Raw genomic sequence first — 19970 nt, forward strand, 5'->3', positions numbered from 1 at the left:
CAGAGTATAAGAGTTAATAGTTGAGCGCTGGAAAAAAAATGCTAAGTGGTGTCAGAATATTGACTAAAATGCTTCAACTTTTCAAAACCGTTCTTATTTTGAGTGCTTAAGATAAAAATTGGAGAAGGCAATGGCTCCCCACTCCAGTACTCTTGCCTGGAAAATCCCATGGACGGAGGAGCCTGGTAGGCTGTAGTCCACGGGGTTGCTAGAGTCGGACACGACTGAGCGACTTCACTTTCACTTTTCACTTTCATGCATTGGAGAAGGAAATGGCAACCCACTCCAGTGTTCTTGCCTGGAGAACCCCAGGGACGGGGGAGCCTGGTGGGCTGCCGTCTACGGGGTCGCACAGAGTCGGACACGACTAATGCGACTTAGCAGCAGCAAGATAAAAATTAAAATAATTCTCCTTTAAAATACAAAACTTTGTTGGCTACATGGAAGATTTATAGTTAAAAATGAAGCCTGGAGTCTCCAAGTGTAGCTGGACAGCATTTAGTTTTAATTCTAAGAATATCACCACTCTGAACCACACCCGGAAAGTCTTGTCTGTTCAATATTTATATATTTTATTCTTTTGAGGTTTCCTTTTGTGCCTCAGACCTGAAGACTCGTGTGTAGATAAGCTCACTGCATACCAAAGAACCAGGGCATGACCAGTTCAAGGGCGAGCACCAATGTCCCCTCACCTCCCCACCCTGGGTCTCACAGGATTTACTTGCAGATAAAAGTGAACTCTGTTCCCATCTTCTTCTTTGTTCCACTTCTTTAAGGGAACTGTCATATTCAGCCTTTTCTCAATCTTGTGAATACATGCATGCATTTGTAGTTTCTTGCTGGATTATCAATTCTTTGAGTGCACAGCAGCTGTGGGGGTGAGGAGGTCGGGCTCTGAGCTCATGCCTGGCCGTGTATTATCTCACTTCATCCTCACGACAACCTTACCAGGGGGTAGTTTCTAATCCCCTTTTAATTATTAGGAAACTGAGGTCTAAGTAGTTTCACTGAGGTCTCACCATTTGGAAAAACAGGGAGAGGTGGGACTCCAAGTGAGTTCTGCTTGACCTGTTGTATATAAGCTGTTCTGTACCAGGCTGCCTGGCAGAAATAAGACCACCCCTTTCCCACCTCGCTCCTCCCTGCCAAGCAAACAGCAGATGCCTGATACATTCACCAAACAGGAGAACACCTGCACGAGTGCCACGTGCCACAAAACCACTATTAATGGATCAGATTTCTGAGTTTAATGTGTACCTACGGCTTATCCTCTAGGCACCACGGGGATGTTAGCTTGATGTCACTACTTTCCGTGACCTGCCATATAGGTTCAGGGATACGACAGCCCTTGGTTAAATGCTACAGATTTTGTGGTGTATTTGGAATTACCCGGAATGTCAGTGTCTTCCACTCCTTTTGGTGTATTCTATCTGCACAAGAAACTATTTTTCATTCCTTGGGGATAACGGGAGCCAATTATTGTGAAAAATGAAAGAAAGGAAGCCCTTAGCTAGATTCCTCGGCTTTTAGATACTGACACCGCACTGTGCCTTTTATCTCGGCTGTTGCTTCACGTGCCATTTTACTAAGACAATGGGAGGGCTAATGCAGCACTGGAAATGTCATTCAGAATTGCAATTTTGTACTTAAGTGGTTTCTACCAGCAAGGAAGGTGGGGGTGGGGTGGGGTGGGTGGAGAGAAAGAGGGGGATGGGGAGAGGAAAGGAGGGTGGAGGGAGGGAAGGCGATAGAGACACAGAGAGGGAATGAGAGAGAGGGAGAGAAGAGACAGAAAGGACTCAGTATTTCTGCTGAATAAGAAATTCTTTCTGTTGAACTTTAGTAGCCTCAAACCTGTTTTATTATTCAAAGGAGAAGCACAGAACTGCCTGGCAGAATGAAATTTATGCAGGTTCAAAGGTTTTTCTGGAAAAAAGGCAGAAAGTCAAAGAAGCTGAGAAATTAAAGTTCTGCTTTGACTCTCCATAGAAACCTGAAGGTTCTATTTAGTTAGTGGGAACAATGTCATTCAGAGCCCAAATTAAGAGTCCCTGGTTTACAAATCAGAGCTCTGGCTTCTCCAGTTTTCCAAAGGGATTCAGAAGACCTGGCTGTCGTGCAAAAGGCAGCATTGGTTGCTCTAGAGAATATCCCCTTCTGCATTTTTTAGCACAGGTGTGGAAGCACACTGCTTGAAGACTTTGTTTTCAGGGTAGATGTGGAGAAGGCAGAATAAAAAAAGCACAAATGCATTATTTATGCATTTATAAAAAGACCTGGGAAGAAAAGAAAGATTTCTGGAAAATTGAACAGGTGTGTAAGGAAACAAAAAGACCTGACAATTAGAGGAAAGGATCTACGCTTTCATTTTTGTGGAATGGTGACAGAACTACCTAGACGGTAGGACACAGCTGTTGTTCTCTGTTGTCACAGAGAATGGGACAACAAGCCATGGGACACTGGGAAGGTGAGATGGCACACGGTGGCCATGCCACTGGTACCACCGTGGACTTAGCACTCAGAGTCTCTTTCACAACTCAGCGCCTATCCTTCCTGAGCATCCAACAGGCACTACAGGCAGCTCCATGACTTTGTACACACTAGCCCCTTTGCCTCTAATAGCTTTTACCTCTCACTTTTCTTTAATCATCCTTCAAGGCCCAGGGTAAGTGTTGTCTCCTTGGTAAAGCCTTCCCAGGGCTGGGGGATGCCAGATGACAGTTGTGGACTCTCGCCAGGTCCCGAGAGTATGTGGCTGAGAGAGCCCATAACAATCCTGCTGTTTGCCAACAAGCCTAAAGAGGCAGTAGGATCTAAGAAGATGCTGATTCACTGAGAACCAAGTGCGGTGGTAAGCAAGTACCACTGAAATAATCTGACCCCTTATTCATGGAGAAAACCCAGGGGGTTATCTGTGTGCCCAGAGGTTATCTGACGTATGATGACGTGTCTGGGAATGCTGAGCCATAAGCCAAAATCTCTTGGGGGCTCTTGTAAAGGTGTCATGTTGGAATGTGTCTTTTTGGAAAGCTATGTCAAAATAATTTACTTGAGCACAGAGTAGGAAAGAGGAAAGGGTGGGTGTGAGCACTAGCCCCTGAGTACATCGGGGTCCACAGGGCTTCAAGGGCAGGATGCCAGATCTTACCATGATCACTTTCTGTTCCTGAGCGACCCCAGTAGCGACGCCTCCTTTCTGGACTGTGTGCATGACGCTCGATGACTGCGGCTATAAATCGAGTATTGCTGACTGTGGAAGGCAAGGATAGTTAGTCACACTTGGGCCAGTATCTTCACTGTATTAAGCACATCTGCTCTAAGCAGGCTCTTTCACATGAAAGGGGTTGTTATTTGTTAGAGAGCCAGAATGAGTAATTTTTAAAAAATTCTGAGGATTAGGGAAGTTGCTTTTAGGACTGGGGCAGGAGGAGGTCCCTAATTACATATCTTCAACATTCATCAAGATACTTTCCATACGGTTGTAGGCCAAAGCATCTCACCACAAATGGAGCTCTCTTTTGAAAAAGAAGTATTCTTTTTGTCCTCCTGGGTTGTATACGTTAGTTAAGGGATTTAAAACATGCATACCTGATGACTCCCTTTCTAAAATGCTATACTGGAAAGTAATGAGGAGGAGACAGAAAGGGAAGAGTAGGGGGTTTCAGGTCAAATGTCCTTAATGGCACAAAGAACACTCTGAATTCTTTGGAGATTTCCTAAAACAAAGCAAAGACCTATGCTTCCTCCTAACAAAAATGGGGGATCAAAAGAATCCCGTCGTGTCAAAGCATCTGAAATTTTAACACAAGAGAGCCTCCCGCTGGCGCGTCTGGGACGGCGCCGGTGCGGCCACTCACTGATGCCTCTGTCCTCAGGGCCGTCGTCATCCCTTTCATCTCTGTCGTTCTCCAGGTTGGACATGCGCACCGACATCTCTACCCGTCGTTAAAAAGAGAGACACAGGACTATTTAATCAAACAACATCACCCGCGTTAATACCCGCAGAGGACTCATCTGATGGCTGGGTGACCGCATTCCATCAAGAGTGAACTGAGGCCTTATCTCATTTTGTTTTTTTTTAAAGGAGGAGGGAGCAGGAATCTGAAGAGGGAGAACAAGAGGTGAATAATCCAGAGGGACACCTGAGATTGATTTCTGGAGACGGAGGAGAAAAGAAGTTGATTGAGGCTAACAAGTCTTTCATCCTCTCCTGCACCAACTCGATGGACATGAGTTTGAGCAAACTCTGGGAGAGAGGGAAGGATAGGGAAGCCTCGTGCGCTGCAGTCCATGGGCTCGCAAAGAGTCATATACGTCTTAGTGACTGAATAAGTACCCGAAACAGAGGGAAGGGGCCTAAAACCATGGCTGGCTGTGCTGATAAAATGGTGCTACAGAATCTAGAAGCCAAGCCTAAGGTAACACTGGATGGCTGTCACCCTCAGTCGAATCAAATCTTACCAAGAGGAAAGAGCTTTGTGGTCAGCTCAGTTATTAAGTCAGACAACATGATCCCATGATCCCCTGACAGGATTGGGACCACAGAGAACTATCCCAACATCAGCTGATCGCAACTGCTACCAGGCTCCTGACCAAGTCCAGGAAAAATGACGAGTGAGCCTTATCTCCAAAACTCGGGGTAACATACCCTGAAGGACTTTTAGGAGGCTAGAGATAGTCATTTGCAAGCTTTTTGCCCCTTGCAAATGAGCACAGATACCACATTTAACCCTTGATATGGAAGCCATAATTACTAATTTCTCATCTTGTCAAGTTCGTATCCAGGTTGGACAGTTCTTATCCTATTTTAAGAACTGTGATCATCACTTTGAATGTGTGTTCATTCACACATATAATAACGGCAACAATAGAAAGACTCATGTTCTTGCCAGTAGTGGCCTGGGCTATCTTTGGTCTGTCCATCTTTTTTGGAATAGCAAAGACAGCACATTTGAGCTTAGCGAAGAACACACTTTCCCACTGAGCCTCCCAACTCCCTTCTTCTGACTTCTTCCAGAGTCAGGCTGAGGTGGGCTAAGGAGCCATGTAAGGAGAGACAGAATCGAGGGATTTTCTGGAGAATCGAATGGGGCTTGCAGGATTCAGGCCTTAAAGAATGAGCTATGAGCTAAAGGAGAGAAGCAGGCTTTGGGGGACTTCTGAATCTATTCCACAGAAGCAGAAAATATAGGGCTATTCTTAGAGTTGCTTAAAGGCTTACAACTAGTCACTGTCCTTCTAGCCTGGGGACAACCCCGGGGAGACTTCTGCTTCCTGGAGGAGCTTTGGGGTTCATTTCAAGCTCACCTTGGGCAGCAAGAGGAGACATATGCTGATGACTCCGGCGGTGAATCTGATGGCGGTATGCGTACACAGCCAGGACTAGGACCATGATGCAGCCCATAATGCCTCCAGCCACTGGGCCCACGGGGGCACTTTTGATCATGTTCAATGTGACCACCTCATCACCTTGATTAAAACAAACAGATAGATTTCCCTTGTAAAGATTTCCCAAGTGTAGTAGCAGATGGGGATGGGGGTGAGATGGAAAGAATCTAGCAGGAAGGGGTTGAGTGAAGATATGTAAGAACAGCTGCTTTAAGGCTTGAATTTCATGAAGAAGTCGCACCAGGATGGAGGAATAGGGCTTCCTTGAATTTCTGGTTCTCAAATTAAATGTTGGTTGCTTGGCAGAGCAAGAATACAGTTGGCAAGGACTGGTAAAGTAAGCGAATGGATGAGAATCACTTAGACATGCAGTCTAAGGGCCCAGCTCTGGGGTGTGGGCTTCTCTTAGTACAGAGGTGAGGGAGGGTGACGTGTGCCTCTCAGCAAATATTTTCTGGACCTGGTGTCATTTATTTCAGTGGATCTGTTACGTTATCTCCAAAAAGTATCCCATTTCAAAGCTTATGGGCTCCCTTTAAAATACTATTTGCACTTTTCAGGCAGGAAACTGCAGGTGGGAAATATAAAGTGACTTCTAGGAGCAAGGTCACTCCTGTCATGTCCCATCCTGGTCCGATAGTCATACGTGGGCTCAGAACCCTTCCTCACAAAGGAAAAGCTTTTCTTCCTCAGAAAGGCTCACGCAGAGAGATGTCAAAACAGGCATTCACTGAAGTTTTAAATATCTATTCACCTGCGGACCACGCTTGAGATGCTTGTGCTGACTGCAGAAAGGCACAGAGAAAATCTCAGGTAGTATTTGAGGGGTAGGACGCAGGTAGTATTTGGGGGTTTTGGGGGGCCTGATCCCAGCGGTGTTCCTCCCAACAATGTCTCTGTCCCCCACCTAAGTCGCCTGCTGCACTGGACAGGGCGGGCTTTTGTTGACCTCAAGGCCCTAAATACTGATTTGGAGCCCTAAGATGTCTGTCTGCAAAAGTCGTGAAGGAAGGACGCAGCAGGAAAGCAATGTCCACGGGTCACTCTGCCCATCACCAGCCCTGCACTCCAGACAGCTGGGATTCACATTCATACAAACCCCATAGCTCAGCTGCTCAGAAATCAGACCTGATATTTCTCAGAACAAGCTTTATGGGAATGCATTTCAGGCTTGCAAAACTTGGCAGGAAAGATGGCTGCTCACTGCACAGGAGAGCTAGCCAGCTTTGAAAGTAATTATTTGCCTTGGTTTTGCAACTCAAAACTACTGGCAAAGGAACCAGGGAAGTAGGGTAGGGAATTATTTTAAGATCTGTGTTCTAGTATAGAGGCCAAAAAATATGTTTTCAAGAATCAAGTTATTCTGGGTTCCCCCAAAACATTACCTATTGATCCCATGTCATCAACATAGGGACTTTTGGCTCCAACGATCCCCCCAAAGCATTCTTTCTGGGGTGCACAGTAGGATTTGTCCAGGTGAGTCTTCCCATCGCTGTCCACCATGCACCATTCACAGTCCAGCACACCGAAGCAGTCCCTGCCAGAAAGACAGTGCTGAATGTTCAAGAAAGCAGTGTCAGGCAGGAGTGAGCACATAGACTTGGGCATCAGACAGCTCTCAGGGGTCCATGACTCACTAGAGCTAGAACTCCCTAAGCCTGAGTTGCCTTTCCTTATAGACGGAGCATGGCCATTGTCTGCCAGGGGAGAGCTGTCTAACATCCCTCGACAGCCTGGAGCTGAGAGAAATAGACTTGCCCTCTGTTACTCAAACCATGAAGTCCACACATCATGGATTAGTGCGGGGTCACTTAAAATCATCTTAAAAGACCACACGGCCCCAAGGTTTGTTAGACTTTGGCCTAACATCCTCCAGGTTTATGGTTATTTAAAAAAAAAAAAGGAAGGAAGGAAAAAAAACACCTGATTAACCAAGTTTGGGAAATAGTGATCAGTTAAACATTTCTTTACTGCCAATTTCTTAGAACTTTTAATATGTTGAGTGCATTATGACACTCTAAGAGAATATATGCAGTGTTTCTCAAACTTAATAGGCTTTGGGTAACTGCATAACACACCGAGTTAATCTATCTGATACCCTATCATTCCTCTATTAAAATACATACCAAAAGTAGAACTCGCTGCTCCTTTCACCCACTAATTTTGTTGAATCAAATGGCAGCCTGCAGCTGTCTAGCCCAAACACCCTAGGGAGGAGGTAGAGGGAGCAGGGATCATGCAGTTTTTAGTTCTCAAAACTGCCATAAAGTATACCCGTTTTCTAAGAAAGAAGAATTGAAGTGTTTCAATGTATCACACACACAGCTGAGCTCTGTTTCTAGAACCCATAATTTTCTGCTCCCTTGGCCTTGCTTTGTCATGCCATTTCCTCTCTTATGCCTCTTATTTCTAGAAAACTTTTCCACCCACAGATGAGGCTACTAATATAGGGGTATGTGTGTGTATGCGCTCATGTGCAAGCGAGGGCCCGTTAGTTGCTCAGTTGTGTCTGACTCTTTGCGACCCCATGGACCCTGCCAGGTTCCTCTGCCCATGGAATTCTCCAAGCAACAATACTGGAGTGGGTAGCCATTCCCTTCTCTAGGGGATCTTCCCGACCAGGGATTGAACTTGGGTCTCCTGCATTGTAGGCAGATTCTTTGCCATCTGAGCCACCAGGGAAGACCACTAACATAGGTACATGTGCCAAATATCTGTAACAAGTAGAAACCAAGTAATGCTAAAATTGGTGGATAAAAGGCAGATAATAACAGATAACACTAAAATTGGTGGATAAAAGGCAGATAAAAGTCAGTTTTAGATCTGAAAACTGGCACATCTTTTAAAAACATCAAACATGGGGATGATGAATATCATCCAGAAAGTCCCATTGAGGCTGCTGTTCTCTGTACTTTCCGAGGCTCTGCTTCCACGGCTGCGATGCCGGCGTGAATCAGCGCTGAGCGTGCTTACCCACTCTCCGTCCTCTGACTGCACCTGCTGTTCACACACTGGTGAAGAGCATCCTGCAGGCCAGGGTCAATAGCCGTGTACGTCACTGGCTCCTGGTGTACCTCACAGCTTGGGTTTCTATGAGGGGGCAAGTCTGAAGGTTAGGACCGATACCATCTGCATTCCAAACTCATCATGCCCTTGGCGCCTGACAGTGCCAGAAAGATCTGCGTTTGAACTCTGGCTTTGTCATTTACCTGTATGAAACCTGGGGCCAATCTGGTCTTACAATCTGTCACTGAGAAAAGTAATGCTATATTATGTGTGTGAAAGGTTCCTGCATGTTTAGCAAAGGGTAAACTTGAAAACTAAGTGACTTACCAGGCATACAGCATCTGACGTGTTAGGCACTTAGTTAATGCTTGTAACAGTCTCATACTTTTTGTAAGTAGTACATACTCTCATAAAACTTTTTTAGAATTTTTATTCAAACCTGAAAGTGGGCTTCATTTTAAAATACTATGGAGTTTGAAAACTAGCTCATTGAACAGTTCCATCACTAGAATGAATCACCTTCTTATAGTTCCAACTTGAAACAAATCTATAAAAAGACTCTCAGTATAAATATGCACACATACATATATAGTCTTATATATATATCTCCCAGTATAAATATGCACATATAACATATATATGTATGTACTCAGTTGCTCAGCTGTGTCTGACTCTTTGAGACCCCATGAACTCTAGCCAGCCAGTCTCCTCTCTCCATGAAATTTTCCAGGCAAGAATATTAAAGTGGGTTTCTATTTCCTACTCCAGGGGATCTTCCTGACCCAAGGATCGAACCCATGTCTCCTGCATTAGCGGGCATGTTCTTTACCACTGTGCCACTTGGGAAGCCCACAAATATGTGTGTGTGTGTGTGTGTGTGTGTGTGTGTGTGTACACGATTTTTTATTTACCTGTTCTCTGCATTGGTGAGGTTGCCAGTACACTCATTGACCTCTAGAGGGCACTCACAAGGACATTCACATTCATTTTGTTCCATTCTGAAAAGCAAAAGGAAAAGTTACTATGCAGAGGGTTGATCAACTATATATTGCACATACACTGAGGGAGGTGAAATAAAGACAACATGAGCTAGCTAAGCGGGCAGTAAATGCTACCACCAAAGGTTTAAATATTCAACTGACCTCAATCCACTGTTCTTTGGACAAGGATGTTACAAACAACAGTTCTAAATGCTTTTGCAACCAGGACTTTCCTTTCCTTTAGGACACACCTGAGCACTTTATGTATATTGTACAGCTGGCATCAGTTAAGATATTCAATAGGTGGTAAACAGAGAGTATGTCCCACCCCATTTTTACCGGTGACAGTTGAGACAGAGCCGGTCTACCATGCTACAAGCACAGAAGGCAAGAGAGTCGCATGTTTCGTTGACAATGCCCACAAATGCATTGGTTCCTGGGATCCTCGCCAGTCTGTATTTAGAACAGTGACTGCCATGCACAAGGTTTGTCAAATCCCCCTGTAGACAACAGACGTGTCAGAGGTGACAGACAACAACACAAAGACTCAGCTCTACCATCCTGAAAACAGCTTACAACAAAACTTTACTTCTGATTAAAACAGTAGTTATACAGTCCTTGCTAGAAATTTGGAAAACAGAAAATTTTCTTAATTACCATCAGTCAGAGATAGACCTCATTTAACAGTGTGTGTACATTATTCTTTTATCCATGATGGCTCAGACGATAAAGACGTATGCAATGTGGGAGACCAGGGTTTGATCCCTGGGTTGGGAAGATCCCCTGGAGGAGGGCATGGCAACCCACTTGAGTATTGTTGCCTGGAGAATCCCCATGGACAGAGAGGCCTGGCGGGCTACAGTCCATGGGGTCACAAAGAGTTGGACATGACTGAGTGACTAAGCACAGCACAGCACATTACATGATATGTTTTTATAGCTCTTTCTGTAATTTTTCTTTTTTTGAAACACATAATGATATAAAATGAAAATACCTGCAAGAAGCAATAAAGACAACTTTCAGGTACAGAATAGCCTAAAACTTATTCAAAGGCAAACCTAACCAGCCAAAAACATGCACCCCCTTTACTCCCCTCATGGTCCCTTGGATAAAAAACCTCTTATTCTAGGATAACACAATTATTTAAAAACCAAAGACTCTTTAAGAGGCCAATTTTCTGCTTCCAGAATATTTAAACAATCCAACTAAAGTGAGCATCTTTTTCTTCATTCTATCACAAAAAAATGTGATAGCTGGCTTCATGAAATGTCTACAATTATCTGAAAGCCAAAGATTCTAAAGCAGTATCGTAAAGTTGAATATGGTCATTTTTTCTGCATGTGTCATATGTAGTGCGCCAATTATTTAATCTGATTCTTGTTTTCATGCCAGTCATCCCTGAGGTGTGCATAGTGAGGATAAGCCTAACTCTGAGAATCATGGCACTGAAAGGGTTTTCCAGAGGTCTCGATAAACTCTCCACTGCCTGGAACATGCTCACCTTTACAAGATAAGCAATAACACAGGCTTATCAGCCTGTTAGCTCCAATAACTAGGAATGCTCCAATTCCATTTTGGAATAACTTGGGCTGTTAAGAATTTATTCTAATTCATATTCCACTAAAATTTGCATTTTGAAAAATTTCTACTGGAGTATCCTGGCTATCTCCTAAAGGCTCAGAAAGTCATTGTACAAATGATAGCAGATACGCTAACTAAGGCAGACTTTCTATATGAGAGCCTTACCTGACAGCCTCCCTCTGATCACACTCACATTTGTCAATGTCTCCTTTATAGAAAGTGCTCCTCAAAGTATGGGGGCAGAACAGACTAATAATGACTTCCCTTGCTTTGAAAACACTAACCTACTAATATATTCATTTAAAAAACTCTTTATTTCCCCAGACAGTTGTTTTTGCAATCACTTTTTCTAAGCTTGTGTTTAGGATTTTCATTTAACCCAATACATCTTTACAATTATTATTAATTTAAAAAATTTTTGGCTGTACCCTGCAGCATGTATGATCTTAATTCCCTGACCAGGGATAGAACCTGCAACCTTTGCCTTAGAAGGTGGAGTCTTAACCACTGAACCACCGGGGAAGTCCCTTTACAGTTACTTTTTTTAATGATACATGTAATGATTTGTGAATATAGTTACTTCTTGTGAATAACTTTTTGAATGTAGATTCTGTCATGACCCATTTTCTCTCAGCTAGGATTGTTTACAAATTAATAAGTATATCCTTAAGGACTCTAACCATATCCAGGTAAGTCTGTAGCATCTCAAATCATAAGAGAGTATTCTAAGCTAAAAACAATTATTTTTGGATGATCTACATGAGTGTGGCGCCATGTGGCCTTCTCTTCCTGTCTTTGGGAGATTACTCAGTCTCCCTAAATTCCTAAAGCCAAATTAGGTTAGTTTCTAGTCATCCGCCCTGTTTCATCCCACATGTATTTATACAAGAGTGTGGGAAGAGACTTCGGCAGACATTTCAAAGGGCTTAGATTGGATGAGTCTTTAAACAAACAAAACCAAGGCAAAATACCTAGTGTGAGACTTTAAAACATTCATTTATCCAGTCTGGGCTTTATATCCCATAACCATCAAGCTGGGGAACTGGACTGTCACGGCCTATCACTCTAGTTCCCAGGCAATGAAAACAGCTGGGCGTAACCAACATTCAGACATAAACCATGACTCCATTGCAACTCCATAGCCAGACGGGAGAGGAGAACGTGGAGGAGTCCTTACCACAAGGCTCGTGTTGAATTTATAAAACCTCTGGACTGTTCGGTCACTGAAGCTGTTGCATAGGTTCTTCTTGACAAAGTTGGGGTGGTTCAGGATGTCATTCGCTACCAGAGGCTCCTGCCAAGGCCAAGCAGAGGACAGATGCCCTGTCATTAGTGAGTCGCAGGCCACTTGAGAACCGGGCTCCAGCTTTGCGACCAGTACCTTGTGGGTGATGTGCTGCTGCTCCACGGGTGCGTGTCCTTTGGGGTCGATGAGGGTTGGATGTGCCACCAGATATCCCCTGTCCTCCATGATGAAGCACCTATACCAAGACAAGGACATCCCTCATTCACAGAAGCCGTTGCTCTATGCTTGTGGTGAGCATTTATCTTGCTAGTTCTAACACAAACTGCATTTCCTCCGGTCCTTCATTTTGCATGGACAAAATGAAGGAAGGCCGGCAGTCAGGTGACAGATACATTATCCTCGAGGCGCTGGATCACCTGGCATAAGGTTTAAGGTCAGGGAGTTATACCTGACTCCGAGTTCACCTATATACTTCATAAGAATGTGACCACCCAGACTATGTAAGATGGGCTCAATGATCTTCTGCAAGAACATGTAAAGCGAGACTCCTTTTTTCCTGGGGAGGGAGACTGTGAAAGAAGCACTTGAGTATTAACAGGCACAAAAGTAAACCATACAATTTCTTCTTTCAATGATAAACATATATAAAATACAACATGCAGAGGACATACAAAAATATATTTGATGGAAACACTAAATAAGTGAAGCTAGAACTGATTTCATCAAGACTATAGTCTGCTTTTACTCTCCATTCATCATAACAATTTGCTGTGAATCCTGCATTTCCCCACTATGGGCCAATGTGAAATTTAGCAGGAACATGAAGCACGGGCCATGAGTTGGAAATAAGAAAACTATTTTAAAAAGCGGCCTGTATTAAATCAAGGGAATGCCCTTGCTTTGATCAGACATGCTCTTTTGAAATTCAGGCAGCAAAGACTTTCTGTTCCATGAGCCTCTTTCTGGGGAAATGTACAAAGTAACGAAATGTACAAAGTCTAAGTGTCTGAAAATCTCACAAAGGCTTTGGTTTAATAACTAAGTTCACATCAAAAGTACTACCCAAGAGTACCCTCTGGTCTTTCTAGCACCCAAGATATGGGAAACCTTTAATTACTGACTATTAGAGAAATAAGAGGTTTTGGAGAATTTTGTGCCACAGTTACTCCCCTTGTTAGAAGTCAAATCTGTTTGTTTAAGTCATAAGCAACGTGCATTTTAGAAATTAAAAGAACAAAAACCTCCTTAATAGGACACCTAGGCATTGGACTCAGTTTCTAGTACTATGACAAGGTGGCTGGCATTCCACTAGACATCCTTGTCTTTGTATTATGCAGCTAGTTAGGATACACAGTCTCTGAAGGGCTTACCTTATTTTATTGCCACCATCTTGGTTACAAACTGGTAACAAGTCCATCAGAACCTTGTAGAAGTATCTAAGCGTGAAATCAATGCCCATCACAGCCACAGTATGCCCGGAAGACAGCTGTGTACTTCAGGTAAAAAAGATCAGTAAGAATAAGAGGCGTGTCTTATTTAAAGGCAAAAATTATATTCAATCATAGGACACTGTATGGTTTCAGAAACACAGGCCCACTGTTCTCCACAATTTCTACCTTTGGAGAAACAATTAACTAAATGACTAACTTAGCTTAACATGGAGATTTGATACGAGAAAAATTTAAGATTAAAGGTAAGAATTCCTGAATAAGACTAGCCCAAAACACAGGTCAGTTGTAGAATATGGCTAGTCATAATTATTGGAAGAAAAGCTATGACCAACCTAGACAGCATATTAAAAACAAAAGACATTACTTTGCAGACAAAGGTCATCTAGTCAAAAGTTATGGTTTTTCCAGTAGTCATGTATGGATGTGAGAGTTGGACTATAAAGAAAGCTGAGAGCTGAAGAATTGATGCTTTTGAGCTGTGGTGTTGAAGAGCCTCTTGAGAGTCCCTTGAACTGCAAGGAAATCCAACCAGTCAATCCTAAAGGAAATCAGTCCCGAATATTCATTGGAAGGACTTATGTTGAAGCTGAAACTCCAATACTTTGGCCACCTGATATGAGGAACTGATTCACTGGAACAGACATTGATGCTGGGAGATGGAAGGCAGGAGGAGAAGGGGATGACAGAGGAAGAGATGATTGGATGGCATCACTGATTCAATGGATATGAGTTTGAGCAAGCTCTGGGAGTTGGTGATGGGACAGGGAAGTCTGGTGTGCTACATTCCATGGGGTCGCAAAGAGTCGGACATGACTGAGTGACTGAACTGAACTATAGATGTTCAGACAATAGTGGGATTATTCTTTGTCAAGAATAAGGGGGTGGGGGAGATGGGTATCTGGTGGGAGGTTTAATACGTGGCTCTCAGGGTTCCTTCCAACAAGAAACCTTTTTTTCCTTCAATTTTTAAAAAATTGAGATATAGTTGATTTATAATGTATTAATTTCAACTGTTTAGCAAAGTGATTGTTATACATATACATTTAAAAATATTCTGTTCCATTATGGCTTATCAGAGGATACGAAATATAGTTCTCTGTACTATAGTAGGACATTGTTATTTATTCATTCTATATATAAAAGCTTGCATCTGCTAACCCCAACCTCCCACTCCCTTCCCTCCCCAAATGCCTCCCCCTTGGCAACCAACAGTCTTCAAAAGGAAAGCTTGAGTGACGTCATTATTTCCTTCATTTTATAGATAATGAAAAAAATCTATAGTTAATAACTAAATCTATAGTTAATCTATACACCTCATTTATTTTTTTTTTAATTTTATTTTATTTTTAAACTTTACATAATTGTATTAGTTTTGCCAAACATCAAAATGAATCCACCACAGGTATACATGTGTTCCCCATCCTGAACCCTCCTCCCTCCTCCCTCCCCATTCCATCCCTCTGGGTTGTCCCAGTGCACCAGCCCCAAGCATCCAGTATCGTGCATCGAACCTGGACTGGCAACTCGTTTCATACATGATATTTTACAAGTTCCAATGCCATTCTCCCAAATCTTCCCACCCTCTCCCTCTCTCACAGAGTCCCTAAGACTGTTCTATACATCAGTGTCTCTTTTGCTGTCTCGTACACAGGGTTATTGTTACCATCTTTCTAAATTCCATATATATGCGTTAGTATACTGTATTGGTATACACCTCATTTAATAGAGATCAATGGTTAACTAGTTTAGGTCATACAAAATTTAGTAAAACCAATGTTCTGCTTTCTTCCTGTAACACTATAGGGTTGGCTCTACTCAAAACCAGCTCATATTCTAGAACAAGACTCCTGGTTCATAGGCCAGTACTGTCTCCACTCAAAAAGGTTTCTCACAAAAATAGGAGCAAACATAGAAGAAGTTGGGGAGGACAACTTAAGCTTGCTAACCTTTTAGCTCTCAAACCCTGGCCTTGTTGGTTTCCATCTATTTGGCTCCTGGGATGCTACTTAACCTTTCTAAGGCTCAGCTTTCATGTCTGAAAACGGGGTTAATGATAGTATCTACGTCAAAGTGCTGTTACTGGGATTAAATGGGAGAGTGTGTTTATAGCGCTTAGCAAGCTGCTTAATATACTGAAAATACCTAATAAGGAGAAGTTACTTTAAAGAAAACCAAACATGGCTTTAAGCTCAGGCCTACACGGAGAGTAAACATTTTATTCTTTCCGAGAAATTGCTAAATATATCCGAAGCATAAGCATCTCATTGGAACTGAGGTTCTTCTTAGTTTATGTTCATGGGTAGTCAAAGGATCTTGGGTTAACTTAACCAGTGAATTCCAATATTCCTATACTGGTTAAAAATTTGAAGTTTATTCCATATGCGATGTTTCAAGTGCCCATCGTTACCGTTATTTGCCTGCCTAATTTCTTCATTAAGAAAAATACCAAAAAAAAAACCGATGCTGAAGCTCAGAAGAAACTTCCCAAAGTAAAATCCTCTTCTGGAAAATCAAAACTTCATAGTGAAATTAGCTTTGCCATAGAGACAACTGGTTACTGTCAACATTAATCCCAACATATTAACCCAACCCTCACCACTGACCCCTCACTCCTGTTGAAACAAGCAAAACAAAACTAGAAAAATGGACCAAGATCTGCAATGAAATTTCCATCAGGAACTTCCCTGATGGTCCAATGGCTGAGACTCTGTGCTTCCAATGAAGGGGGCCCGGGTTTGATCCCTGCTCAGGGGAACTAGATCCCATATCTCACAGCTGCGAGTTCACGTGCTGCAACAAAGAGCTAGCACAGACAAATAAATAAATATTAAAAAAAGAGAGATTTCTGAGGTTTTCCTGGGGGCTCAGTGGTAAAGAATCTGCTTGACAGTGCAGGAGATACAGGTTGGATCCCTGGTCTCGGAAGATCGCCATGCCACGGAATAACCTGTGCTCTAGAGCCTGAGAGCCGGAACCGCTGAAGCCTGTGCACCCTAGAGCCCATGGTCTGGACCAAGAGGAGCCACAGCAATGAGAAGCTTGTGCACGGCAATAAATAGTAGTTTCTGCTCACCACAACTAGAGGAGAAACCCTGCAAAGCAACGAAGACCCATCACAGCTATAAATAAACTTCTATCAGAACTTTCCTATCAGCTATTTTGGGCATGGGACGGGGGAAGACCATGTTGTGGGATTGTCTTTGAGAGGCTACTGCCTCAGAAAGAGCCCCTATTATTACGTAAGTAACTTAAATTGTACCGTGGGAACAGTTCAAAATTCAATTACAGTTACAAAATCCTTACAGGATTTGTACACTGTAGAAATAATATTTTGCTGAAGTACTAGTCAAAAGGAGTCTAAACCCCTCTGGCTTGTTCAGGAAAGAGAGATGAGCCTGTATAATGTTCACAATTGAGAGGCATTCTGGTAGGCATCTGAATACATCACTTCAGTGATTTCTCCCAGAAAGCTTGTGAGGCAGTACTTCCAGAAAACCAAAGCTTGGGGAGATTCAGTGTTTGGTTGAGGTCACATAGTGAATAACTAGTGGAAGCCTGAATTCAAACTCAGTGCCTTTAACTTCAAAGCATATGTGTCGTATGCTAAACCGTTTCAGTCAAGTCCAAGTCCTTGAGACCCTATGGTCTGTAGCCCACCAGGCTTCTCTGTCCATGGGGATTTGCCAGGCAAGAATATTGGAGTGGGTGGCCATGCCCTCCTTTAGAGGATCTTCCTGACCCAGGGACTGAGCTGGCATCTCATATGTCTCCTGCAGGTGGATTCTTTACCACTAGTGCCAACTGGAAAGGCTGTATATTCCTAACCAATAGATTTTCTGCCTCCTTAGATCTGCATGGCATTCAAAAGTTTCCAAGCAATTTTAAACCATTTAACCATTTATTTAATTTCCTTTGAAGACATCGGAAAGGAATTATAATTCCTATTTTATAAATGAAAAATTAGTTTTGAATGGTTATCGGTCACTTTTTACTTATGGCTTAGAAACCAGTATGAAATCTGGTTCTTTCTATAGTACTATAGCTGCCTTAGTTAAAAAATACAATTCAGGTTTTTGGGGACAAGTTGATTTTGCTTCTAAAATTCCCTTGCATGACTGCCATCTGCTCCCACATATGATAAACACGCTGAAGTAAAAGCATATACGTTGCCCATGGAAGTCTAGCATTCATATTTTCACCTGCATTTAAAAATGTCCATGGTTACCATAGCAACTCGTAAAGACTACCACAGGAAAATGAAACCAAGCCTACATTTCTCAGCACAACATTGCATGCTTTGCAGCGCTCTGGTGAGATTTTCACTGCCAAAGACTTGTCTGACCAGTTCCTTAATCACTGACTGTACTTCGTCATCTCTACCACACTATCTTCCTCCAAAGAGTGAACACCTAGATTCTCAGGCCACTAACAATGCTGATGAAAGAATCAGAGGACAGTTGCTATAGCTATGTAATTGATAAGTGAGCACTGAAAAACCTGTCCTCAAGAGCACAGCCCAACTGCATTTGAAAACCAAGGGAGAATTAGAGTGCTTCACGACAAGTTGAACATTAGCTTAAGTTCTCTCTTCTGACCCATTAAAACGCCAGAAACTTAAAATCATGAATAGCGTAATAATAAAAGTAACTACCATTTATTGAGGATTTGACACTGGCAAGCATTTTACATACATTATCTATAATTTGCGCTTTTTCAGTTCAATCTAGGCATTGCTACCTCTGTTTTATACACGAGGCTCAGAGAATCATGGAATATAATACTAATAAAAACATTTAACATTTATTGAGCCCTTAACTTATACGTAGAGTACATCATGAGAAACGCTGGGCTGGAAGAAGCACAAGCTGAAATCAAGACTGCTGGGAGAAATATCAACAACCTCAGATATACAGATGACACCACCCTATGGCAGAAAGTGAAGAGGAACTAAAAAGCCTCTTGATGAAAGTGAAAGAGGAGAGTGAAAAAGTTGGCTTAAAGCTCAACATTCAGAAAACTAAGATCATGGCATCCGGTCCCATCACTTCATGGGAAATAGATGGGGAAACAGTGGAAACAGTGTCAGACTTTCCCTTGGCCTACAAGGAGGTCCAACCAGTGCTGTGATTCATGGGGTCGCAAAGAGTCGGACAGGACTGAGCGCCTGAACTGAACTGAACTGAGCCCTTACCATGGGCCATGCAGTGTTCTTGGAGACTCATGTATATTACTTAAAATAATCTTTAAATCATCACTTGAGGTAGGTCCTAATATCCTTCTTTCACAAGTGAGGAAACCAAGGCAAAAAAGGAACTTGTTAATAGTCATACAGACAGTAAATGGCAAATCTGCTTTTTCAGAGTAGAATCCATCTTAGGGGGAGGGCAGGTTCTCAAGTTGGCATGTGAGATCAAAGTCACTGGTACTCATTTGGAAGAAGTCCCTTTGCAGAGCCCACCTATGAACACACCCATTAAAGCTGCGGTTGCCTTGGTTGAAAACCAGAAGCAGTAGTTGACTTGCATTCTAAGCTATACAGTGAACAAAATAGAAGGTTTTAAATGATAAAAACATGCTCACCTAAGGAAAATGTTCAAACAATCAAGTCCATGGGACTGCATATTGATCAAGACGTAAGCAGATACTTATTCCTGGAATACACTCTCATTGAGTGAGTGATGGACAGGTTTTTAAACTCTTGTTAAACTTAAATAGCTAAACTTGTGTAGTCTAAATACACTATCAGTGTTTGTTGCTCAGTTGTGTCTGATTCTTTGGGACCTCATAGACTGTAGCCAACCAGGCTCTCTGTCCATGGAATTCTCCAGGCAAGAATACTGGAGTGGATAGCCATTCCTTTCTCCAGTGGATTTTCCTGACTCAGGGATCAAACCTGGGGTTCCTGCATTGCAGGCAGATTCTTTTACTGTCTGAGTCATAAACAATAACCAAATAAGGGAACTGAACCCAAGATATTTTGCAACTTGAAAGTCCATCCTATTTCCATCATGCTTCATTTGGGATGACATGATAAATATTTATAAATAAATGAGAAATTCTTCCACCCACTCAAATTCTGACAAAAACAAGTATACGAGCATAAAAATCTGCACCTCTCTGTGATCCCCCTGCCTCCCCTACAGCAAAACAATACTGTGTAGGAGGAAAAGTTAATGGTTCTTGATCATGAGTGGCAGGCGGGAGAAGCCAGATCAAGGATTAAGTCAAGGAATAAGTAAGACACACAGGTAGGCATCCTCTCCCTGCTCCAAGCATCACCTTTAAGAGCCCGATTCCAGCCCATGTCCTTGTCATCAA

At 42.7% G+C, this 19970-nt stretch overlaps 1 protein-coding gene across 4 annotated transcripts in view; it reads right to left on the reverse strand.

Moving 5' to 3' along the window:
* CACHD1 (cache domain containing 1) overlaps positions 1-19970 on the reverse strand; it is a 235245-nt gene that overhangs the window by 5616 nt on the left and 209659 nt on the right. For 2 of the 4 annotated variants that reach the window (XM_055585592.1, XM_055585590.1), the window contains 10 exons: positions 13572-13694; positions 12337-12436; positions 12133-12249; positions 9714-9874; positions 9306-9392; positions 8362-8478; positions 6774-6925; positions 5308-5469; positions 3858-3935; positions 3149-3250 (listed from right to left, as the gene is read on the reverse strand). In XM_055585592.1, the coding sequence (XP_055441567.1) occupies positions 3149-3250; positions 3858-3935; positions 5308-5469; positions 6774-6925; positions 8362-8478; positions 9306-9392; positions 9714-9874; positions 12133-12249; positions 12337-12436; positions 13572-13694 (1199 nt within the window). Of the gene's footprint in view, positions 1-709; positions 871-3148; positions 3251-3857; positions 3936-5307; positions 5470-6773; positions 6926-8361; positions 8479-9305; positions 9393-9713; positions 9875-12132; positions 12250-12336; positions 12437-13571; positions 13695-19970 lie in introns of those variants that run through there. The other 2 variants (XM_055585593.1, XM_055585591.1) reach the window with 2 other exon arrangements.

The sequence above is a fragment of the Bubalus kerabau genome, chromosome 6 (assembly GCF_029407905.1).
Source record: "Bubalus kerabau isolate K-KA32 ecotype Philippines breed swamp buffalo chromosome 6, PCC_UOA_SB_1v2, whole genome shotgun sequence".
Taxonomy (NCBI): domain Eukaryota; kingdom Metazoa; phylum Chordata; class Mammalia; order Artiodactyla; family Bovidae; genus Bubalus; species Bubalus kerabau.